General features: G+C 40.4%; 1 protein-coding gene across 1 annotated transcript in view; it reads right to left on the bottom strand.

Annotated features, from left to right (window-relative positions):
- Positions 1-20,846: 20,846 nt before the first annotated feature.
- Positions 20,847-26,295, bottom strand: part of FOXO1 (forkhead box O1) — a 117,173-nt gene continuing 111,724 nt past the window's right edge. The window contains exons 2-3 of the mRNA XM_020969955.2: positions 24,697-26,048; positions 20,847-24,181 (exon numbers count right to left, since the gene is read on the bottom strand). Coding sequence (XP_020825614.1) covers positions 24,711-26,048 — 1,338 coding nt within the window. The 3' untranslated portion in view covers positions 20,847-24,181; positions 24,697-24,710. The remainder of the gene's footprint in view (positions 24,182-24,696; positions 26,049-26,295) is intronic.

Raw genomic sequence — 26,295 nt, 5'->3', positions numbered from 1 at the left:
TAAGTTTTTCAACAAATGTGGCCTCATGACTTAAACTCTCCAAGGCTGAAGTTGCAATCCCAAGACACCAGACTGAAGCTAAGTCCAAAGGCTGTCCAGTATCTGATATGCCACACAGCTGCTGAGCTTTATGGCCTGTTAGCAGACAGTTCATACAGAGGGCATCCATTGGCTTCGGAAAAGCAAAGCAAAATAATATCTCAATGCTGCCTGATTCCCGGGTATTGAGTGTTGGGGACACAATCGTGCCAGTTACAAAATCGTATTTGAATTGGTCATTAAGTACCAGTATGACTGGCTGCACCTGTCTCTTCTCTTGGGGACCCGGGTTTGCAGCAGCAGCAGCAGCAGTAGGAAGGCCAAGAGTCATTGGCAGGGATGAGTCAAAATTTCCCCCAAGCTCCTGACACAACCAGGGAGCAAAGAAAAAGGGACAGCAAGTACACACAGCAGGAGTGTCTAGCCATGACATAAGATGGCAGGCACAACACCAGGTATTTACAGAGAGCCATCCATCCCCAAATCCCAACCTCCTTCACAAACACTTAGGAGAAAATGCTCCAGTTACAGCATTGCCACAGACAAGGAAGTCTATGCCCAAAGCATTTCTCCTTGGTGAAGAAGCCCTCTAATATGCCAATGTCCCATGTTGCGACCATTAGCACTGGAACTCTCTGAGTGAGCCATGCTAATGATCTGGTGATGTCCAGCAAGTAAAGGAGTCAATGTAAGAGCAGGATCTTCTCCACTGGTTTTCACAGCTCACTGTCAAGGACTGGCACCCAACCAGCCTCTGTTCCTTCACTAAACAGGAAACAGTGTGGTGTCACATGTGAGGCCTAAAGCAGACGGTAGCTAACGCTTGAGACCCTAGGGGTAAACCACATTTTCTAAATGACTCCCAAGGATTACAGTTCTCACTTGACACAAATTTCCTATTTGGAATGCAGCTCTCTTTACAAAGAATGCTAGAAATATATCGATTGGTCTCTTAGGTCTTTCTACAAGTTCACATGTAAAAATGAGGCCTGGAAACATGTTACCTACTCACCAGTCTGCAGCTATTTAGATGTTAGACACTGGTAACCACTTCAAAAGCTGGACCAGTAGCAAGTAAAGGATATGGTGCTAAATCTGGTCATTTCTACCTCCACATATGTCACATTCATCCCCTTTTCTTCCCTCATATTTCTAGCACCTGAGCTCAGGACCTCATCACCAATTATCTGGGCATTTGAAAGAGCCTCTTCATTGGTCTCCCTGCCTCAAATTTCTCTCCAATCTATCCTCTCACAACTACCAAGTTATTTTCCTCAAGAACAAAGATTTAATAAGCACTTACTTATTCCCTTCCATTCCCTTCCCTATACTTCAGTGGAAAAGCTATGACAGGATAAGAGATTTAGATTTGGAGGGAACCTTAGAGGAGATCTGGCTAAACCCCTTCTTCTTGTAGATGAGGGAAAATCTTTTGCCAAATCCTCAAACTCCAAAGCCGGCATTCTTTTCACAGATCCATACAATCTTTATCATCCATTCAGGACTCAGTTCTTTTTCCATCTTCCCTTATGTATTCTTAGGCATGCTATTAATCTTATGTTAGGGAAAAAATACTTATTTCAGCTGCTTCACCACTGTACATCCCACTGATTGCTACCAACAGAGACCAAGGTGAAATGCTATACAGGGTTATTGGTGGCCTGTCCACTTGGTCTTTTGCAAGCCATGTTGAATTTCAGCATCAATCCTGTCTAACTAGTATTGGCAATCTTGGTTCACCATTCTCACAGTGCTGAGACATCTGCCTAATAGGCAGAATCACTAAGCATCACCCACTCTTTACATTAATCCTGGTATCCCAGCCAATAGGATCCGAATAGGTTTCTGTGATGTTATCGCCAAGCTGCGCACATCTGGCTTCATTCTGCAGGTGTTTCACTTGAGAGTGGTGTGACTGGTCTAGATATGCTGACTTGTGGCATGTTGGTTGCGTTATTAATAGAATAGTCAAGACTGAATGACATCATGGTTGATTTAGAATGGCCTACCCAGAAGAACAATTCTCTATTGTTATCAGATGGAGAAGTGGAGGAACAAAGAAAGCATCTACATGTAAGTCAGAGCACCTATGCCAAGTCTTAGGATTCTTAACTCTGATGATCAATTGGTCTATGAAGATTGGGCCAAGTAGCTTCTCAAGGAATCCTACTGAGTCTTCTTCCCACACTATCCATACACTCCTTCCCTAGCCATTTGCATACCCAGACAACATAAACAACTGGAAGAAAAATAATGGGAAAAAAGTGTAAATCTTCTGCTCAAAAAGATAATGGATGGACTAAATGATTAGTAAAAGTGGCTTTTCCTGGAAAAATTACCAGCAAATGCTAGTAGGGGCTCCAAGGAAAAATAGATTGGGCATAGGGAGTGGACCTTTGATTTCAAGGGTATAGAGAACTACCATTAGTGGAGACTGGAACCTTCTCTGCGACTTGTAGTCCTAAAGACAGGCACTGAGAAATTATACAACATGCCCAGTTTTACTCAAATAACACATATGAGAGACAAGTTGAACGCAGGTCTTTGTAGCTCCAGAGCAGCTATTTGCTACCTTAAGCTGTCTCTCACACAAAAGAGAAGGATCATATTAAGTTACTCAAAGGCAGAAGCTACTGGGCTCCAGGAAGACTTTTTGGTAGGAGCAAAAGAGGGTGAGAGATGGGGAAGGACAGCAGAAAAAAGTGGACAATACAAGATGGACAATACCTCACCAGACAGAAAAGGTCAAGTGGTAAATTAACTTGGGGACACAAATCCTTCTGCCCAAGTACCCTGCTGAACAGTGGGTGGCTTCCCCCAGAAGGAGTTATTGCTATGAGCATTTACCTACTGAGCTTTGAAAAAGCTACTTCTTAAATACATTTTCTATAAGCAAAGACTTGTTTTTAGTATTTTCTTTAGAAAATGTCTCCTACCTAATCTTTTCCCAGGCTGTACTCATATGTAGAGGAGAATGAAACCCAATTGCTGGGATCACTTTCTCTCCCCAACTTAAAATATAACAAAGATACAAAGACAAAAATGAAATAGTATCTGCTGTCATCAAGTTTACCTTCTATCCAAGTACATAACATGTACTCAAGCAAGCATATACAATATACACATGTGTATGTATGCATGTATATATGTGTGTGTATATATATATATCTGTATATGTATGTATGTATGTATGTATGTATATATGTATATATGTATATAACAGCCCCTATTGTATCGAGCAGTTTGGTTCCTCAAAGAGGCAGAAAATGAAATTTTTTGGAAATTGAGGGGATACCCATCAATTGGGGAATGGCTGAACAAGTTATGGTATCTGAATGTAATGGAATACTATGTTCCATAAAAAATGATGAGCAAACAGATTTCAGAAAAACCTAGAAAGACTTGCATGAACTGATGCTGAGTGAAGTGAGCAGAACCAGGAAAACATTGTATACAGTGACAGCAACACTATGCAATGACCAACTTTGATAGACATAGCTCTTCTCAGCAATGCAATGATCTAAGACAATTCCAAAAGACTCATGATGGAAAAGGCTATTCAAATCTAGAGAAAGAACTATGGAGTTTGAACACAGATTGAAGCACACTATTTTCTCTTTTGTTTTTTCTTTCTTGTAGTTTTTCCCCTTTGTTCTGATTCTTCTTTCACAGCATGACTAATGTGGAAATATGTTTAATATGACTGTACATGTATAGCCTATATCAGATTGTATGCCATCTTGGGGAGGAGAAAAATTTAGAACTCAAAATCTTGTAAACGTCAGTGTTGAAAACTAAAAAAAGAAAAAGAAAAAAGAAAATGAAATTTTGTGTAAATAAAAAGGATGGAATCAACTTGTAAATTATGTAAAATAATTTCCCCTTCATCTGTGAACAGTTTGGTTGCTGAAGGGGGCAGAGGAAGAACATCTTTGAAAGGAAAACTGAGAAAAATCCATGCATGAAGAAACTTAGTTTTCCATTAAAGAAACAGATTGAAAAATGTATTTTTTTTAAAAAGGCACCAATTGTGAGGGTGAGCAGATAGAAATTGCCCCTCAGGTGCATGGCCTTAGAAGACTTGGCGGGGAGGGGCAAAGGAATGTTTGCGATCCCTCAGTTCATCTGCATGCAACTGTTTTTAGATACTGAGAGTTTAAAACTGACAAAGCAGTAAATCAAATAACTGTTTAGAGAATGTGGGAAGATTCAATAAGAACTGTTGGTTTCATAGCTGACAGAAAGTTAGATTCCATTGATTTTACCTAATAAGGGAAAGATACTGATAGGAGGCTCTGATTTGAGCCATTAGGGGGAAATGAAGAATCCATCAGGAGAGTTAAGAGCCCAGTAGGAGGTGCATGAAAAACATACCAGCAGGAACAGTCAGCTGACTGGAAGGCTTCTGATTGGAAAAAAAGGCTAGAAGCCTGTTGATTAGAGGATAGCTGAAATCTGTATCAGTATTTATACCATGGTGTCAAGCTGATCCAAACTAGCTGCATGTCAACTTAGAAAACCACAAATTAACATTATCTATGTTATATCATATTTTTATTTATGTTGTTAAACATTTTCAAATTACATTTTAATCTGGGCTCGGGAGTTTTGCAGGCTGTGAGTTTGACATCTCTGGTTGAAGCTATGTGACTTTTCTCAGAGGTGCCATTGCTTTATGTTGCCTCTGATTTGAGACATAAAAGCAGAAATGGAAAGATAAGCTTTGTATCTGCTTTGCTACAAGCAGAATCTGGACGTTGATTAGACAATGCAGCATCCCGCTGAGTGAAGAGCTGGCTGGGCATGGCTGTACTGTAATGCCAAATGAGGAGCTTTGCATTTCTCTGGCTTAAAAGGAACTATGCCACTTTCTCAGCACTTTTTTGAAGGTTATCGTGAGCTAAAAGAGCTTATTGCTGTTTTACCAGTTCAAGAGCGAATGGCAGCGAATTGCCCAGCAGGAAAATGGTGAAGACCAGATAGGAATCAGCTAGCAGTGAGGTGGCTTTGTGTGGAAGGATAGATATTCTAAAAAGATGATCATGGACTTCAAGGCTTGCAGTCCAGAGTTGGGAGCTGTCCTCTGTACATAAGTTTTCCTCATTTATATATCTCCATGCTAGATTTCTGTGTGTGTCCTCCTCTTCCCATTGATGCCGCATGCATTGGTGGGAGAGTGTGATCTAGGTTTATATATGAACTGTGATTTATTAACAATTCTTTCATTTGTTTTCTATCAAGAAACTGATGTAACAATCATTTGTGTTTTTTGCCTTAGCCTCAAGTAAAAGTTTCCTATTTATGAGCTAATGGCGTCATGGTAGCTGATTTTATGTAAATGGCAATCACATTACTAGTAACTCAGTGAGCTACAGTTGCAAGTAGTAGGAGTATATTTCCTGTCTCCCTCCCCTCCCCCTCAGCATTACCTCTAGGACCTTGAGAGAATTGGAGCTAAATAGTGATGATCCATATCTGGAAATCCCAGACCTGCAAGTGTGAGGGCAGGTTGAGGGAGTGAGCCAGCCCAGAGAGGGAATAAATAGTCACACCTGCACATATGTAGTGTATGTGTATGTGCATATATGTGTGCATATAGTTATATATGTTTATGTATGTGCATAAATACATATGTGTATACATGTAAATGTAAGGCAAATTGAGGGGTTAGATACACTAGCTATTGGGGGGAAATCGGTAGAATTCTGAAGGAAACTGGGGATTCTAAGAGGTAGAAATAAAGTGGAGGTACATTCCAGGCATGGGAGAAAGCCAAGTCTAAACTTATGCCTCAAGACTGCCCACAGAGTATCTATTCTCAAGGATTTTAATCTCTTCATTTCTCAGGAAACAGAAGCTATGTGACTTGCTTCAGAGTACCCTGAGTTAGTTAATCAGAGGTTGAGCATTTGTTAGGTGTGCAGAGAGCAGCATCATATTTGACACCAGGAGGTGAAATGCCTTTTACCCCCCGTTTGCCAGCAAAAAAACAGAACTTAGCAAAGTCCAAGCAACAGGCACAACTTCTTGCTTGAATCCATCAGTAGCAAGAACTGGGACTGATAATTCAGTATATTTTAGATGGAGAAATTATACTAATAAAACACACAGTGGCATATTTCTCCTTCGATTAGGTGGTTGTGCATGGAATGGGGTGTCTTCTTCAATGGTGTCTATTTTCCAAACCTTGAGAATGTGAATAAATGCAGCCTTATATTTATTTAGTTGATGTAATGGACTGGAAAGAATATATAGGGAAAGAAGCCTATAGGCCACAGAATGGGTCTATAAGCTTCTGTCCATGAGTCTCAGCATGAAACTTCTTTAGGTGACATAGCTCAGGACCTTCTGCAGAAACTCCAGCTGAAAAAATGTCAAGGATCTCTCATTGCCCTTCTCTCTCTGTCTCTGTCTATCTGTCTCACACACACACACACACACACACACACACACACAGAGTCCAAGGCCAAATCTGTTGCTTTTTCCACTAGCCCTATTGTATCTTCTCAAACTAATAGAATAAAAGCAAAATAATTTTGGTTTCCTTAAAGCAGAAGGACAAGAGCTAGTGGCTAGAGCGATGGATTTTGTTTCCTTTTTCAGAATGACACACCTTTGTTCTTTTCTTCCCTTCCCCCACCACTCAGAAAAATATGATCAGAATGAGATCTGATCTATAAAGGTTTTTTTTACCTTCTCTGATTAAAGAGAAAAACTAATGCAGAAACTGCCAACATAAAGGCTGAATTAGAGAGTAAAGCTACTCAATTCATCATTAATTACTATTATCCCTACAGTAACACTTCATCTATCCAGAGGTTACTTATCTGGAATCCTCACCTCCCTGAAACACAACAAGGACCCAGAAATGAGCAGAGACTTCTGGGCAACCACTACTGATGTTGCCAAGCCCCTTCATCATATCTCTTACGGGCCTTCACTTTGCCTATTTAGTCTTCCTTTGGGCCAGGGGTGGGGAACATGCAGCCTCGAGGCCATACGTGGCCCTCTAGGCCCTTTGAATCCAAACTTCACAAAACCAATCCCCTTAATAAAAGGATTTGTTCTGTAAAACTTGGACTCAGTCAAAAGGCCACACCCAAGGACTTAGAAGTACACATGTGGCCTCAAGGCCACAGGTTCCCCACCCCTGCTTTAGGCATAACTCTAACTAGAGTCAGGTTCTCTGATTTCTCTGTCCACTGTAAAAGCAATGAATTAGAAGAAAATGGGGCTGGTGATAGCAAAGAAAAGACATGGACAGTAAGGAGAAGATTGAAATCCTGTAAAAAGCAGACACAAAAACCCCAAAATCATTAATTATCTGAGTAAACCCTGCATAACTCAATACATTTCAGTACAATCATAGGATTTTAGAGCAAGAAGGAATCTTGAAATTCATATAATCCAAACCTATCATTCTTCAGATGAGGAAAGTCCAGTTAGTTAACCTTAAATCAATGCCTAATAAGCATTTATTAGGCACCTACTATGTGTTGGGCAGTGTACCAAGTGCTATGGACACAAAGAAAGGCAAAAGACAGACCCTGCCCTTGAGGAGTTTACAATCCAATGGGAGAGACAAGATGCAAATATCTATACAAACAAACTCTCTACAGGATAAATTGGAAATAATCACAGAGGGAAGGTACTAAAATTAAGAGGGGTTGGGAAAGACTTCCTATAAAATGTGGGATTTTCACTGGGACTTGAAAGAGTCCAGGGAAGTCAGTAGGTAAAGACGAGGAGGGAGAGCATTCTAGGCACTGGGGACAGCTAATGAAAATGTCCCAAGCCCAGAGACAGAACGTTTTGTTTGTAGAAGAGGCAGGAAGCCAGTGTCACTGCCTTAAAGAATATGCGTTGTGGAGTAAGGTGTAAGGAGACTGGGAAGGTAGGAGGGGGCTAGGTTATGAAAGATTCTGAATGCCAAATAGAGTATTTTGTATTTGCTTCTGGAGGCAATGGGGATCCTTGGAGTTTGCTGAGTATGGGGAATGGGTGACGACATAATCACACTTGCATTTTAAGAAAATCACTTTAGTGGCTAAATAGAGGATGGATTGGACTGGGAAAAGACTTCAGGTAAGCAGACCCAACAGAAAGCTATTTCAATAGTCCAGGCTGTAATAATTGGAATGGGCAAGGGGTGGGGGGAGGAGAGAAGATAATGAATTCTATTTTGGACATGTTGAGTTTAAGATGTCTGTTAGACATCCATTTCAAGATGTCTGAAAGGCATTTGGAGATGCAAGATTGGAGGTCTGTAGAGAGGTTATAGCAGAATGGGTAGAGCTGAGAATCATTAGCATGAAGATGGTAATTAAATCCATGGGAGCTGATGAAATCACCAAGTGAAATAGTATAGAGGGAGAAGAGAAGATGACCCAGAAGAGAACCCTGAGGGACATGTACCTTAGTGGGCATGATCTGGAAGAGGATCCAGCAAAGGAGACAGAAAAGAAGCAGGCAGGTAAGAAGAGAATCAGGAGACAGTGCAGTCCCAAAAACCTAGAAATAGGAGAATATCAAGGAGGAGAGGGTAGTTAACAGTGTCAAGGGCTGCAGAGAGGTCAGAGAGAATGAGGACTGAGAAAAGACCATTGGATTTGGTAACTAGGAGACTATTAGTAACTTCAGAGAGAGCAATTTTAGTGAGATAAGGTTGGAAGCCAGATTATAAGAAGAGAGTGAGAGGAGAGAAAGTAGAGACACCTATTATAAATGACCTTTTCAAGGAGTTTAGCTACAAAGGGTAGAAAAGACATAGGATGCCAGTTAGCAGGGATGGAAGAAACAAGTGAGGGTTTTTTTCAGGATGGGGGAGACATGGACATGTCTGAAGGCAGTAGGGAATGATCCAGTAGTCAGGGAGAAATTGAAAATAAGTGAAAGAGTAGAAATGACAGAGGGGACAATCTGTTGGAGGAGACAAGATAGAACGGAATCACTCAAACAAGTATAGGGGTTAGCCTTAGTAAGGAGTAAATCATCTCGCCATGTGAGATAAAGGTGAAAGAGGAGAAAGTGGCAAAAGACATCTTAGTGACAGGAGATGAGGAAGAGGGGAGAAGAGAGAGTTCATAGAAAATTGCTTCAATTTTCTTCTGCAAAAAGGTTCTTAGCTAAGTGTTGGGGTAAGGGGAGCCATGGGAAGTTTAAGAAGGGATGAAAAGGTTTGGAAGAGCTCTTGTGGAGAGTGGTATAGTGAACTGATAAGGGAAGTACAACAGGATTGCCTAGCAGTAGAGAGGGCCCAGTTGAAGTAATATAAATTTGCAGTGGACTCAGAATGGTTGCATGATTTTCTCCACCTTCATTCAACAGTACATGTATAGCAGTAAAGGCCACAGATGGTGGGACTAATCTAAGGCTGAAGCTTGGTTGGGTATAATCAGTGATATCATAAGGGATTCAGTAGAGGAGGATGGTGTAGAGCAGAACTGGTTCACCAAAGGGTCAAGATGGGGAGAAAAGGAGAGATTGGCTAATGCAGAGCAGACAGCCAGGGAAAGAATTGAGGGGTCAGGAAGATGGGAGGTGACTACACAAAGAGTTGAGTTTAGTAAGAGAAGTTAGGAGAGATGAAAGGTCAATAGGTTATGGTTTGATAAAGGAATTTTGGACTTCTTGAACTGATAAGTAGTTTGTGGGTAATGGCAAGATCAAGGTTATAATCATCTTTATGTGTGGCTGAGGTGGGGTAGAAGAATAGGTTGAGGAGATGAGCAATCAGGGCATTTGAGGAAGAGTCGTTATATGTTGAAGTCCCCTAGTATGAGGGCAGGAGTTGGAGAGGAGAGAAAAAGTGTGAGCCATGTGCCAAACTTATTGAGGAAGGAAAGGGAATGACCAGGAGGGTCTGTAGGTGACTGCTACCAGGTGACTGACTAGTAGATATGAATAGCATGAGTCTCAAAGAAAGAGTGGTTTCTGGGTGATGGAGATGCACCTTCTGCAGAACGTGGCATTTAAACTCAGTCTTCAAGGACATCAGGGAAAGTAGGAATTAAAGGGAGAAGGAAGAGTATTCTAGACATGGGTGACAGCCAGTGCAAAGGCACAGTCAGAAAAGTGCCATGTGCAATCTTCCTAAGAGGTCAATATAACTGGATCATAGAATACATGGAGGGGAATAAAGTATAAAAAGACTAGAAAGGTAGGAAGGGGCCAGGGCCAGGTCAAATTGTGAATGACTTTTAAAAGCTTAACCGAGAATTTTTATTTGATCCTGGTGGTGATAGGGAATCCCTGGATTTCATTAAATAAGAGGATGACATGACTAGACCCCCATTTAGGGAAATCACTTTGGTGGCTGAGAGGAGGATGGATTGGAGTGGGGAGACTGGAGGGAGGGCAACCAAGTATTAGACAGCTATTATAATAGTCCAGACAAGAAGTGATGAGAACCTGTCCCATAGTGGCATCTGCGTGAAATAAGGGAAGGGGACATATATGAGAGATGTTGTGAAGGTAGAAACAATAAGGTTGGATAAGTTGTGAGAGAACTGATTATTTCACTCTTCTATTAATAACTAACTATTGAATCAGGACCAAGGTTTTTTCCCCTTTTCTACTTCCTCATCCAGAAATCAACCAGTATGGGAAATCTTAGGTAAAGACTTATTCAGGCCAAGATCTAATGAGACAGTAAAAGAATTACTAAGTTTGGGCTAATGAGAGGATTCCCGCTCATGTTTACTCAGACAGGTCTGGGAAAATGTGGATTCTCTCTTCTGTCAGACAGGTGCTATGGAAACTGATGTCTCTTTGACCAAAAGTTGGGTGATCCAAGTCGTGTAACCCCTAAGACCCTCATTGTCACATAGCCCAACCCCTCATTGTAATATTCATTCTCTCATTGTTAACCAGAGTTGATTGCCCTCCTCAGGAAAACCCACTCTTCCAAGAGTACATAAACTGTGAGCCCATTCCTGTGGGGGTCTTTGACATTCAAGAGTGTCGCTGAGTGTCGCTGACCTCTTTTTATTAATAAACATGCTAATCATTAATAAAATGATTACCCAGAAATACATCTCTCAAACCTTTTAAATGCCACAGTTGGATGTTGGCTGAGTGCAAGTGATGAGTCAAGTCTGCATGACTGGGAGGACAATGGCACCCTCAAAAGTAAAAGATGAGAAGGGAGGGCTTGAATGATGAGTTCTATGTTGGATATGTTAAGCTTGAGATGTCTATGAGAGATCCAATTTGACACATCCAAATGGCAGTTGATGATATGGACCTGGAGGTCAGGGGAAAGATTAGGGCCCAATATAGAGATCTGGGAATCGGCTGTAGAAAGAACCACTTCTAGGGTGAAGAAGGCCTAATTCCAATTAAACAAGCCATTGGGTGAAATAATATTACATTAAGGGAGGGGGCCAGTTACATCCATGGGAATAATCTTATAACTGGGCAATTTGCCAGATTATATTATTTAAGGCTCTGCAACATTCACATGGGGGCTTTGTTACAATTTGTTTACTGGCATTATTGTGAAAGAATATTGCTTAGGCCATGACTGTCCTTTTGTAAAATTTCTTGAAAAAGATGTGACATTCACTAATGTAGTAACAAATTTCCCTCACTAGCTAATGGTTTGGGTGTACTTCCTACCTCCTTTCAGTAATTCAAGGAATTACTGAATCTGTGTTTACAAAGTGCCCCCAGAATCCTCTGAAAGGGGACGAAAAGTTATCACAAATTCCAAGTATTATTAGAATCACAAAAAATACCTTTCGCATTAAAAAAAAAACCTTTCTAATAATGCACTTTTCTTGATGATAGTTTTCCTTCCACAAACAAGGATATCTGTTCCTTCTCGTCTCACGATGTAGCCTAGACCCCCATCACCAGCTTTGTGTTCTACCTCATGTTCTCCAAACCTTACTGTGCCTTCCTCTTCTAAACCTCAGAGGTCGTGGGCAGGCCTCCTTGAACCCCAAGTTCTCTAAGACCAAATTGCGACTACATCAAATAACAGCACGTGGAGTAAGCATTAGATTTAATGCTAAATTTGAGGCAAGGGGACCAATTAGACAGATACCATAATAGTCCAGGTGAGAAGTGATAAGGGCCTGTCCCATGGTAGCATTTGTATGAGTGAAGAGAAGGGGACATGGATGAGAGATGTCATGAAGGTAGAAGCCTGGATTTCAAGCCTGGATGGTAATAACAGCTGGCATTTACACAGTGCTGAGAGGTAGATAATTTGTACAGAGTTAGTATTATCCCCATTTCACAGATAAGTACCCTGAGGCTCAGAAAGGTTAAGCCACTTTCCTATGGTTACAAATCAGGTTTCAGAGACAGCAGTCAAACCCAGGTCTTTTCTGATTTCCAGTCTGCTGTCTCTGCTATTTAAGTTATTTAACCTCTCCGGACTTCAGTTGCTTCATCTTCCAAAACCTAAAATGGCCTCTTTTCTGAAATTTCTTGCAGCTTTTGTGAATTAGTTTTTTTAATTAAGTTTTAATTATAAGCACATCTTTTTCTTCAGGACATATATTGTGGCGATGATCCAAAAAGCACACCTAAAGGACAAATTAGTGTGCTACTCTTAGAGGCAGGGAGACCCGAGTTCAAATTTGACCTCAGTCATTGGCCAAGTCACTTAACCTTCTATCTGCCTCAGTTTCCTCATCTGTAAAATGGGGATGATGATAATAATAGCACCTACCTCCCACAGTTGTGAAGAGTAAGTGGAATAATACGTAAAGTACTTTGCAAACCTTAAAATATAGTATAAATGCTATTATTGTGTTCGAAATCCTCCATGAAAAAATCAAGCTTCTTTTTGGCACAAAATGCATTAGAAAACCTTAATAGCACAAGGTTGAATAAATGAAAATTCAATCTCTAACAACTATCTATAACAGGGACTGAGTTTTCATTTATTCAATACCTATCTGTTTCTCAGATGCTTATAAACAGCAGGGGAAAAAAATGGATGGATTTTGATCCATGCTTTAAACAGAGTTAGGAAATGCAGACTCCTAATTTGTTACAAAATAAGAAGCTTTCTACTGGAAATGTCTCTAGGCCCTTCAAAACACAGTAAGATGGATGCCCAGGAATGACAATGAAAACTATTTACCCTGGAATAGATTGCATGTTGGTGCAACCAAGAGATCGAAGAATTCATTTCTCTATGTCTTTCATCCCATCCCAACTCCTTCCAGTACCCAAATGCTACCTTGGGACAATTGAGTCATCTTTAAGCCTTCCATTTTTTTTAACACATGATTTTCTTATGACAGGGACAATTGCTCAGATTGCTGTACCCCTCCTCCCCCCGAAAAAAGCTGATGGTTATGTGATTTTCCATTCAACTGTTAATGCTTCCAACCAGTTCTATTCAAAGTTTTGAAAAAGAGTTCCCTTCTTTTTAATGGAGATATCATGGAAAAACAATGACATGATACAGAAGAAGTTAGCTGGTAAAGAACTGAAGCACTGGAGATGATCATCTCATTAAAAAGTCTAGTCAGTAGAAGCCTTAAGAGTTCTCAAGGTCTTTTGGACTGTATTTACCTGGATAAATAGAGCTCTTTGTCATTTAGATGTCATGGGTGGTATTTACGTAAGAGCAACACAGAACTATTTTAAATGACAGGAATCCCGGTCACTCTCTATACTGTCAATGATGACCTAATAGTTGGGGTGAGCTATCATTGGAGTCCAGTCGAAGGCCCATGATTGCAGTGCCTTCACTTTGTTGATTATTTCCAATTTATCCTGCATACGCCTTGTTTGTACAGAGCTGTTTGCATCTTGTCTTGTGAGGCTCATGAGATTGACACAACTCGGACCTTAGTGCTTAGCACAGTGCCCAGCACATAGTAGGCACTTCACAAATTTTTATTTGCTGATTTTAAATGAAGTCCTTGTTTTTAGCAAAGAAGAGAAACAAAGACAATTCTGACTACCTTCGAAAGGAAAATCTGGTACTTTCCCTTAAAAAGAAATCTCTAAAAGTCATATGATCACTTAGAGCAGGAAGGAGCCTTACAAAGCATCTAGCCAGACCCTCTCTTTTTTATTGGGGAACTGACTTACCCAAAGTCATAGATAATAATGAGCCTATCTAGGATTTGAACACAGGTCTTTTGATTCCAAAGCTTGCGTTTTTTCCCCACCACAGCCGCCCCCTCCCAATGGCTAGCCAATCCCATATGGATAGTGGACACACCCAAGAATCCACAATTAAACAGACAGAGACATAACTAAATTTTTAAAAATAACTATTTCATGTCCAGCTGACCTGATTTAGGGGCTATGAAAGACTGGCTAACCCGCTGGGAGAGAAGGTAACAACTTAAAAATTAGAGCAAACAGTTTCTAACTTTGTGGAACGTTAGTAGATAAGCACTTTGAATGTTTGCCAACACCTCCACAACTGCCATTGGTAGAGAAAAGTGGAGCTCAAAGACCAGTTATCTGGATGTGCCTAAAACCTGGTGACAGCAAACATGGAGAATATAATTTTAATTGTCCATAGGAACGGTCGTGATGCTTTTCCAGAAAGTAGTCTATTGACCTTAAGCACTTCCCCTCTTGAAATCAGGTCTACCACCGTTCCTGTTTTTGGACCTTCTTGTGTTAAGGAAAGTGACTGACAAGTAAACAAATCTATCTTCACCCTTGGTAGAATGTGAACTCCTTGAAAACCAAAACATTTTTTGCATTTGTCTTTGTGTTCCCAGAGCTCTGCACAGTGTCCATCACATAGTAGGTGCTTATTAAGTGCTGGTTGATCCATCAAGAACGTCATGACTTCCTTGGTTTCTTCTGTTTGGATTCAGAGTAAAGAGGATCCTCTCATTCTTGGTTTTTGAAATGTCCTGTGATCATACACATGTAGGTACCTTTGCATCATTCAGGACCTTAGTAACATCATTGTCCTAAGGATACTAGTCATTGCTCTAAGATTCTTTGTAGGATCTCTTTGTGAGATTTCTATAGAGGTCAACCCTGAGACCAAAGTCAAAGCAAAAGTTGACCAACCTCCCTCCCTTACTGAAACTTGGTCCGAATCCTAAATAATATCCCACTTCTATTAAGCCACTGAAATAGTGTGGGCTCCATTTTTATTTCCAAGCTCATAACTGGATCTTCGAGAAGAAAAAAACAAATTTATAATTTGACCATTTATTTACTTAGCTTTGAACTTTCTCCTGGAAATGAGATATGATGCAGGGACTGGCAGTAATGGATGTATGTGTAAAGGGCAAAATTGCAAAGTATCCATCAGAGGAGAGATCTAATTTTCTCCTTGTTTTTGGAAAGGGGACAGGATTGCCATTCTAAAGAATCAGCAGAACACTTGGAATGTTGTGTGAGGCATCATTTTTTCCCAAAGCCTCCCAGAAGTTTTAAAGGAAATGGAGGAAAGTTACTATCACTGGAAATTTGGTGACATGGACAAGTATCTACACAGCAAACATTCTGTCAAGACTTGTTTACACTTTTATCACCCTCTATATACATTATGCTTAGGAGACCACGTCTAAGCTGGGCAAACTGAAAGGAGGTTTCTCAGCCCAAGGACTGATTATAAGAGTACTCAATATTAGCTAAATCCAGATGTTGGGATAGTCATGAGGGGAAAAAAATTTCTCAGGACTCAATTCTTTAAATTAGCCTTTAACAGCACTGAAATCATCTTACATTGCCCTGGAAGCATGGGCACAGTGAAGAGTGCTGCTACAGCAGTCTTTGATCCCTGTTTTGGTCTCACCTTAAACAAGGTCAAAACACCTAGCTGGTCCAGTGATAGGCAAACTGGATAGACTAGGGAGACAAAAACAGTTAAGTGACAGAATGATAGAGGCAGGCAGAGGGAGGGGGAAGATAAGGCACTCTATTCTTTTTTTTTTAAGTGATCTGGCTATTCTTTAAAAGAATAAAGTGATTTGGGGGTGACGGTTCAATCATATACATTCACCACTACAAGGAGTCAAAATCTCTATAATGTTGTTGACTTACAAGGCCATCCATAAAGATGCCAAGTAGGTGAAAGCTTCTATATTTTCTGCACTGAGACTGACTTTTTTATTAAAATTTACCCTTTTTTTGAGTGCCCTCTCCTAGTAGATTGCGATCTCCTTGAAAGTAGGAGTTGGGGATGGGAGTGCTATTTTTTTTGTTTTGGGTTTTTTTTTTATCTCTAGCACAGTAACTTGTACCCAGTGGATTCCTAATATCTGTTGAATTAAACAATTATTTATCAAGATACATTAATATATGCAAGGAGGATCTCAGAAAAGATGAACCCAGACTTCCTCTGAATTTGTCTTTGAAGACCAGTAGGGAAAGCAGCTGAAGTGGAAGAGAAATCGCTGGGGTTCAAAGCTTAGTCAGCACATCACAGGCCACATAGTAGGCATCTAAAAAGTATTAGTGCTTCCACCAAGTTGGGTGTCAATCTACCCAGAAAAAAACAATTTCAATCCAAAATGCTATTAAGAAGAAAGCAGCCCCCTCAGTTAATAGTGATTTCTTAAACATCTACCAAGTGCCAAGCCCCAGGCTTCAGTTTCAGGATTGTCTCCCCGTACCTCTGGCTGGCTGATAGAAGGCAAAAGGAACTGAAAGAACAGAGGAAGGAGGAAAGAAGCAAGATTCACCCGTTGGCTTCAGCTTCAAAGAAACTGCTGACTCCTCAAAAGCTCCACACACGAGACACGTCCACTATCATCTGAGGAGATAATGATACCACCTTGTATTTGTAAAAGGCCTTCCTTTGAGGCACTTGAAGCCACTTACAGACATTACCTCATTCTCTAATCTTCACATCAAACCTGTGAGGCAGGTAGTAGTACATAATGTTGGTCCCTGCCTTTACTATGTGGAAATGGAAGCCTAGAGGTGAAATGCTCCCAGTTCTGGATTTTCAAACACCAAAAATAGCTCTTTGGAAATGTTGAGGCATTTGATTCATGGCGGGGGATAAAGGAATGATTGTGTCAAAGCAGCATATTATACACAAACCCTCGGTAAGGCAAAAACGTCAGAAATATGAGCTGGAGTAGAATTTGTTCTAAGGTGGGTCCACTGTAAAACTTAACCCGAGGAATATTCGTGGTTGTGCACCAAAAGAACAATACTTGGCAGAATGTAACGGAGAGGTTTCAGTTCTCCAAGAGGAATCCACCTTCCCAATTGATTCCTCATTTAACCATCTCCTACTCCCAGCCCTATCATCTTTAACCTCCTCCTAACCAATAACTTTCTGACAATTGAATGTGAAGTAACTCCGCCTGATAAAAAGCCCTGGCAAAGTCAAACCAAAGCACAAAAAGCAGTTTTTCTCCCCAAAACATGAAAAGTCCTTGTTTTCTTCCTGTAGTTACTTTGTGGATCAAGCAAAAACAAGCCCCATTTGGGCAGATATGAGATGTGTGTTAAGAATGGACTTATCCAAGTGCCTAGAACTCAGCCCCCAAGTGTGGTAAGGTTAGGGGAGGGGGGACTAATTTAGCCTCAACCTCCCAGTTACCAATACTATTTTACAATAAGATGCCTTTTAAAAATATCTTCCTTCACAATGGGATGGCCCAAAGGTAAAATGCCTTACAAAGATTTTTGGCTTCTCCTCAAGTGTGTGGTGCACACTTACTATGTTACTTTTATGTATTATTTATGTTTATAACATTGTCTCCTTACTAGAAGGCAGTCAAGCCTTTCTATTTTTTAACTAATAATAAAAGCTTTTGTTTTATGTACAGACATGTAGGAATAGGGACTGGGCCTGTGATTTCACTGAATAGAATTCCTAAGGAGGAAACTTACTCTACCAAATGCAGGTTAGCCACTTCTCTCCAACCTAAAATCTTAGAAAACGGCCTACAGACCTCTCAAGTTAAATAACTTACCAAAGGTCACACATCCAGGACGTGTCAGAGACAGGACTTGACCTCTTCTGTTAGGCTCCAAGACCAGCCTCATTGTGCCTTATGTGTCTATGTGCACATCACACACTTGAGAAGCCAGGAAATCTTGTAAGGGATGCTGTTTTTTCTATCTTTGGGAAATGCTATTAGAAAGAAAAAAATCCTTTAAGGACATCTTATCATGTGATGGTACTGGCCCGTAGCAGAAACAAGAAGGCCAAGTTCTATCTCATGAGTCCACTCCAGCTTTGACACACCAGAATGCTGAGTCTCTTACTTTTTATTTGTCATGTTTCTCTCATCTCTACCTGAGGAAGGCTTACTCTCCTCAACTGATCTATCAGATACTTACAGACTTTTTAGAAGCAGCTTGGTATAATGGACAAACTCTGGACATGGTAGAACACTTAGGTTTGAATTTGATCTCAGAAGCTCAACCCTGGACAAATCCCTTAAACCCTCTGGATTTCAGCTTCATCATCTGTGGACTCAAGGACTCCATCCAGCTCTAAACCTATGGTTCTATGAACTTATAGTAAGAAAGCAGAGATCTGTCTTTAGCAAGAAAGGCCATCCCATGGAACTTTACCAATTGCCATGTGGACCCTCAGTACCACCTGGCCTTTACATTTGCCACAAAGCTGGCCTTCCTTTGTGTAGTTTCCTCTCATTAGAATGCAAGCTCCTCAAGAGTAGGAACTGTCTTGACTCTCATTTGTATCCTCACTGCTTAGCACCAAGCTTGGTACACAGGTGTACCTAATTGGTGGTTTTCCATTCTAGTAAGATATATTGGTTAGCTTCGGACATGCATGTGCATGCATACTGTACAAACTGACCATTCATCACATGTCTCCCAAGGTTCAATCCATTCCACAGTATCCTTTATCCCAGAAAGGCACCTTGAGCTAACACTTTTAACTGTGCCCCAAACTCTCCTCCATTCCACGTCTGGTTTTTTTTGTTTGTTTCCAACCAACTGAGATTCTCACCTTCTTCCCAAGGCTCTCTTCCTCTAGTATCCTCTCTTATAAGATTCATCTGAACCTTGCCTAGCATCTATCCTTCAAGGAGACAACACTCTATTCATATAGATATGAATCATCAAAGTGCTGTAAAAATTTTGTATTCTTTTGATTTCAGCTATTCAGAAAACAATGGAAATCACCCTCGGTGAGCCTACGCTTAAGATTACTCTTCCTTATCTATTGGCCCAGCACAACAGCATTGAGGTACAGGTTCTTGGTGAGCACTACTTTACTATTTGAAGTTCAGTCCTGGAAAGTGTTGATTATACCTTATTCTGTGACACCCCCCACACACACACATATACCCCATCTACCTCTGCATAATTCCCATTAGTATAAGTTTAACTGGTAAGATTCTTTGTTGCAGCTACCTGAACTACAGGGGAAAACAACAGCCACAGGAGACTTCTCCTGCTTCCCTTACGCCACCGCCAACATCCTTCTCCTCCTGGCCTGGTTTGTCTGATGTGTCAATGAAATAAGCCTGGATGGAGCCAAGATCCTACTTTACCTCCCTTCCCCAATCAGGAGGAAAAAGTGTTTGGGAGGACTCAAAGTACCTTCCCAAACTAGAAGTCTACTTCTCTCCCCACCAAATCCATCATACCTGACAATTAGGCAAAATCAGAGGTTGTATAGTACAGTCGAAACTTCTAATTGTAATACTTAGTATTATTTTAAGAACTTCAAAAAAATTAGATTGTGTTTATACGTATGCACATAAATAGGAGAATTCAACTATTTCCCTGACACACTAATTCAACTAAGCTAACAAAAAAGTTAGAGATAATAAAAATAAATGAAGACAGGACTTTATTTTGGTTTTAAAATCCAATTTAACCAACCAAACCTACCTGGTTCCTCAAGTACCTTCCGTAAAGTACATACTTACAAATCTCCCTTCTACCACTACTTCAAGGAAGACTGAAATTCTCCATTGAGCTAGGTAGGCTTCAATACACGAGAATTCCCAATGCACAATGGCCTTCTAAGGCCACTGCTCCACAGATCCTGCTAAAAGGTATTTCTGCCTCATGAACACCTAGCCATGTAGGCCTGTGTCTTACATCTCGCCCCGAGGACTTCTCAACCCACCTTTACATGGTATGCTCTGTCGCTAGACTTAAACAAGTTCAGTAATTAAAGTACCAGACTTAGTCTGAGACACTCTTCCTGTGCAAGCTCTCAAATGTGGCACTCCAAAGGTAGTTTGTTGTTACGGGGTTTTACTTGTCCTTGGTCTCACCTGGGGCTCAAATTTGGCCCCAGTAAAAATGTTTCTCAACAGAACAGGCTATTGAAATAGTAAAGGAATTTCCAGATTTGAGTTGACTATGCAATTGTGACCATCAGAGCCCAACTGCAGTCACTACTGCTTGTAAAAATCCTAGTTCATACTTCACAATAGGGGTTAAAAAAAGACACCAAACTATTTTAATATAATTTATATACATTTATGGCTTTATACAATAATAGCAAAGATTGTTCTTGTGTCTGTAAGTACATCATCAGGCACTTCTCAGAAAATAGCTAAGTATGAACTTGAAGTCTGCAATGTGACTGAACCAGAGTGGTGAGACAGAGGCCGTGATCACTGCCATGAGCCAATGAGTCTCCATGCCTAAGCCCGGCGATATTGCTGGTCTGTGGAACACCCTCAAGTAGGAGGCCAGTTTTAATGCCAAGTTGTGTTTTGTTTGCAGAAACCACGCTGCATTTATATATGATTACCAAAACAAAAACAGAACAACAAAACACAAGGAAACACCTTATTTAAAATTAGTTATAAATTAAGAAACCGAAGAATTGAAAGCAAGAATTTCAAATAAAGGGATGATGGAGGGGAAAGGGGAGGGAGAAAGTACTGATAACATACATCCAGTGGTTTAACAAGTGCAAATTTTATACGGTTTGAAAATTGGTCCAATTTTAGATTTCCCGTCCTCTTCTTAGGGGATGCTCTGTTCATTTACCAGTTTTCGGGTTACAACTTTTGCTTATAAACTTAAGCATTTTGTCAGTTTGCTAAAGCAGAGCTTTCCAATTAATGCATTTACTACCTAAATATACTCCATACATCTATTACGGAAACAATACATCTTTATATTTAAAATATCTGAATAGTTCTATAATACAATATACTTTTAATAACAGTACAAACCAGAGAAAATAAATCAAACATGGCTGCATAGGTAAGATCATTTGCACATTTCACAAAGCAATCATTTACAATAATTGACAAAACTAAATTATTCCAGAAACTCAGTATTCTTAACTGAAAAAAATTACTAGAGGTCACATAATGTTTGCTATCAAAACAGACAAAATGCCCTTCATCAGACTTCATGGTGTCCCAGAATTGTATGGGATTAATATCAGAAATTTAACACAAAGAGATCGTGAGGGAAAAAGAAATTCAAAGACACAGGCCCAAGAAAGTAGAAAACAAAAGTACATCAGTCTACCTAGTAGTCAAAAGTTCACAGGGTAATTTTAGTTGCCTCTCTAATTAAAGGAATGGATCGGGGGGAGGGAGGGATGCCTCATACCATGGTGGGAAGAAAGTGTGTACTGTGGTAAAACAGTAATATGGTAGTGCAAGGAATTATAAAATTTAAGAGATACTTTGGCACCATGACTTAACAGGTTATATTTGATAGAGTAAGACTACTAATTAGGGAAGCTAAGATTTAAAATAAGCAAACAGGCACTCTGCAAATATTGTAGTACTCAGCAGATGGGGAGACCACTTTTTAGAGTGGCCACCAATGGAGATAGCTACCTATGTGGTAGTTGGAAGGATTTTCCATGTCTTGAGATCGTCAGCGACTCAGATAGTGAATGCCACAGTGGGAGGCCTATAACAGAGATGGCCTATAGACTGTCTATCATCTACAGTGGCTGCATTTTTGTTAAGCATAGTTGAAAGGCTGAGAAAAGCCAAAAGAGATGCAATTAACACGCAAGACAAAGCAAGTGTGATTTGGGCTAAGTACACAGACAAATGTAAAGAAATCAGTGTTCCTAACAAGCCAAAAAGAACACTGCTGTGCACCTGGTCTTTTATTTTGTTGTCTTAGAACACTCAGAGAATGACTTGAAAATACTGATTGATTAAATGGGACTCAAGCTCCAATTAACTTAGCCTACAAGTTACAGGTAATTGGAAAGTGTTAAAATATAGTTACGGGAATGATGAATTAAGTTACTTAAAGCTGAAGAAATCTTCAAATTCTTGACTTGTACTAAAGTAAGATATTTCTTCTTTAAGAGGCATGCATTACAGATTCTGAAACAACTTCTTTTTAGTGTTGGTGTGGTAATTAAAACCCACCTGAATTATGAATACCAAGTCTTCAATAATCAGTATTGTTCCATTTAAAAATCCTCACCCCAAAATTAATGTGCATGGTGCACTAAGTGATCTGAGGAAAAGGAAGGAAAGGAAAAGTGTGTGTGTGTGTGTGTGTGTGTGTGTGTGTGTGTGTGTGTGTGTGTCTATGTAAACAAAACTTCAAGGAAGGACAATAGTTCCAACCTTTTGGAATACGGCAACATGGAGCAGGGGATCAAAACCAAAACATTTGACAAAACTTTTATCTAACACTAAACTGAATGTTAACTTTTTGTAAACTCCAGTTTGTAAAAATAAGAAGACTGCAGTGTGGTACTGAGGAAAGAGTGTTGGTTCTGGAGGCAAAGACCTGAGTCCAGGAACACTGGCCAGCTGCGTGACCTTGGTCACATCACTTTGTTTCCCTAGGCCTTGAGTTCCTCATTTGTAAAATTCAGACAGCCTAACTCCACTGGACCTCAGAGATCCCTTCCTGCTCTAGCTCTATGACTCTATGGCCTTTCAGATGAAAGGTCCAGTCTAAAACATGATGAGACCTCTAGGATATAAAGGTGAGCATCACACAAGCATCTATCAAGGACTACTTAACACTTTGTGGTATGCATTGTTAACATGGAAAGGGAAGCAGATGAAGTTTCTAAAAATGTATATATAAAAGCAGATTAGATCCTCCTAAACATGAAATGCCAAGTGTCTATAACTATACATCACTTTCCTAGCCCCCAAATGGGGCAGAAATGCTTGGTATTCAAGATCCTAATTATGACTTCATTTCTTTTTAGTCATGGAAATATCACCAAGTAGCATCCCAAGGTGTACAAACCAGTTAAGCACGTATAAAATTAGTACTAATCCAGTTAAAAATACAAAATGAACATTATGAATGCTGCCCACTACCTGTGATTCCATAAATTTACAAGCTGACTATGTAACAAAGTAGACTCTAATTTTAAGAAAACATTACAATTCCCCCCTCCCCCCCAAAAAAAAATTATCTCAAGTCCAAACAGCAATAAAAATCATTCATCTGGAAATCAGAACCATTTAAATGTTTGCACCAGTGTGCTAGCCACCCCACCTCCAATTTAAAAAAAAAACACAATAGAAATGACCTGTGCGAGCTGGTATTTAATCTACTGTTTCAAAACCGTTGATAAATCAATTAACTCAGATGATTCCTAACAGGCTATTTCGTTCTTGTATGAATTATGTGGCAATATGAATAAAGTCCGAAGCCATCTTGGAGCTGTTGAGGACAGATCTTGGTTCACTGTGAGTCATCAGTTCAGTTCAGAGGAACATAGGTAGTACAAACAAAAAAAAGTGTGACTTACTTAGGACGTGAGACCATCACGGCATTACAAAAAAGAGTATAAACTTTCCTTGGACCAAATGGATATTCTTAAAAAATGAACACACACACACACACACACACACACACACACACACACACACACACACACATACACACACATATACACCACACACGAGATTCTTCATCTACTGCTTATATACAAAACTGCAATGCTCTACATGATCCGAAAGTCTGCTCTGTGATTATACGGCGTAGTGAGTTTAGCACTTCATCGTCATGAATGAAATCTCCAATGGCACAGTCCTTATCTACAGCAGCACATAACCTGCACACACTGGGCAAACATCCTGTACAGGAAAAGTATCTCTGCTGCCAAGTCTGACGAAAGGAAAAAAGGAGCACAGGTTTTTGCCTTTTGTCGCGGTGTGTTGTGTTCTTGTTTTGTTTTTTTTCTATCAAGAAAACTAAAACGAGGGTGAAGGGCATCTTTGGACTGCTTTTCTCAGTTCCTGCTGTCAGACAAATCTGAAGTACTTTTAAGTGTAGCCTAGGAAAATCAAAAAGAAACAATGAAAATATAGCCACATTAGGATAGACTTTGCTTAAACACACTACAGTGACAGACAACGTACTTAAAGGGGAAAAAAACAACCCACCACCCTAAAAATGAGAAAGCTAAAATTACCAAAAGTGGCTCAAACAGCTTGGAAACCATTCAATGAGGAAAATTCCACTTAAAAAAAAATCAGCATTTGATGTGTATCAAATGCACTCATTTATTGAAGAGCTACTAAAGCGAGGCAGCCATTTAACTGTCAAAAGAAAATCTTGAAGGCAAGTTAAAGGAATCGTTTGTTACACTTAAGCTTGACATGGAATATATACAAGCTGCAGAGGGCAGAGAATGAGAAGGCATTGACTGGCTGCCCCTTATAGAGCAGCATCAAATATTTCCTAACCAGGGTAGAGACACAGCAGTCACTGCCTTCCATTCTCCCCTTCAAGTCTTGCTTTCAGAAGGTTGGGGTTTTTGGTTTTGGTTTTAGTATTTGGGAAACTTACCTGCTCACTAAGTCTTAGCCCGACACCCAGCTATGTGTAGTTGTTTTTACACTGTGCGGAAAACTTTGGTTAGGTAACACATTGTCAAAGTTAAAATCTAATGTGTCTCCGTCCATGAGGTCATTACGGATGATAGACTCCATGTCACAGTCCAAGCCTTCAATAAACATGCCATCTAAGTCACTAGGGAGCTTCTCCTGGTGGAGAATGCCCATCCTTCCATAACCATTGCAACTGTTCACAGTAGGGTATGGGCTCATAGCATTCATCTGCATGGGATGAGTCAGAGGCACTTGCAATAATGGTTTCACTGGGGTCAAGCGGTTTAAGCCTGAAGAGTGAGACATGGTATTCACTGTATGGGGCAAGGCACGCCCATTGACAGCAGATGTCTGTGGAGAATGTCCCGGGTGTGGGTGGGGATTAGGACTCATCATTTTGTTATGGGATGCTTGGTTGCCATAGGCTGGCATCACCGAATTAGGGGCCATCATCACATTCTGACTCATCACCCGACTGCTGGGCTGAGCCACACCAGTGTCTACAGGCGTCAAGATATCATTATGAGGCGGCGAGTCAGAAGTAAGCAATTCCTTCAGGAGACCTGCAGGACAGTTATATTGGTTCATACTTCCATAACTTGATTTATTATCTTGAAGTGTTTGCATAGGCATCTGGGGTAATGGGTTCATGGTGGACTGACCATAAGTATATTTTTGGTAATTGGAGCTCGGTGAATTCATGCTCGTGTTAGGTGGCGCAAATGAGTAGCAGGGTGTCTGCTGCATCATTGTAGCAGGTGAAGACTGAGTAGATACAGTTAATGATGTAGGTGATGACAAAAGGTTGAGATTATCCAAGAGGTTTTCCATGTTTTCAGGATTGCTTATCTCTGATAGACTAGGCAAAGTAGAAGCCATCTTAGTGGTTGATGAAGGGTAGACCATTGAGTGTACATCCCCATCACCAAGATCATCCTGTTCAGTCATGATGGGAGAAAGTCTCCCACTTATAGTACTAGCATTTGAGCTAGTTCGAGGGCGAAATGTACTCCAGTTATCGAAGTCATCATTGCTGTGAGAGCCAGGACTTGCAGGCCACTTTGGAAACTGTGGTCCAGGGCTGTCACCACTACCTTCCTGGCCAGACTGGAGAGATGCTTTCTTCTTCGCTGCTCGGCCTCGGCTTTTGGCGAATTTGCTGTTGTTATCCATGGAGGCGGCTCTTCTCCTAGGAGATTTCCCGCTCTTTCCTCCCTCTGGATTAAGCATCCACCAGGAGCTTTTCCCAGTTCCTTCATTCTGCACTCGGATAAACTTGCTATGCAAGGACAGATTGTGACGAATTGAGTTCTGTAAAATGAAACAAAACACGTCAGAAACAATGTACTTTCTCCATCTGTGAAACCTTTCATACAACATAGAGGCATGGGTGTTTATATTATAAAGGCACAATTTTCAAAGACGTTACCGTACAAATTCCAAGGACCCCACAACACAAGTATCTGTTCTCAATTGTAAGAAATAATTCTCTTGGACCGGTAATTAATTCGGCTTCTGCAAGTACTACAAACTAACAATGTGGGCACAGGGAAAAGCA

The sequence above is a fragment of the Phascolarctos cinereus genome, unplaced genomic scaffold, assembly GCF_003287225.1.
Source record: "Phascolarctos cinereus isolate Bilbo 61053 unplaced genomic scaffold, phaCin_HiC Scaffold_726;HRSCAF=1367, whole genome shotgun sequence".
In the NCBI taxonomy this organism is placed as follows: Eukaryota; Metazoa; Chordata; class Mammalia; order Diprotodontia; family Phascolarctidae; genus Phascolarctos; species Phascolarctos cinereus.
Note: the sequence above shows the minus strand (reverse complement) of the source record. Positions and strands in the feature narration are given on the sequence as shown.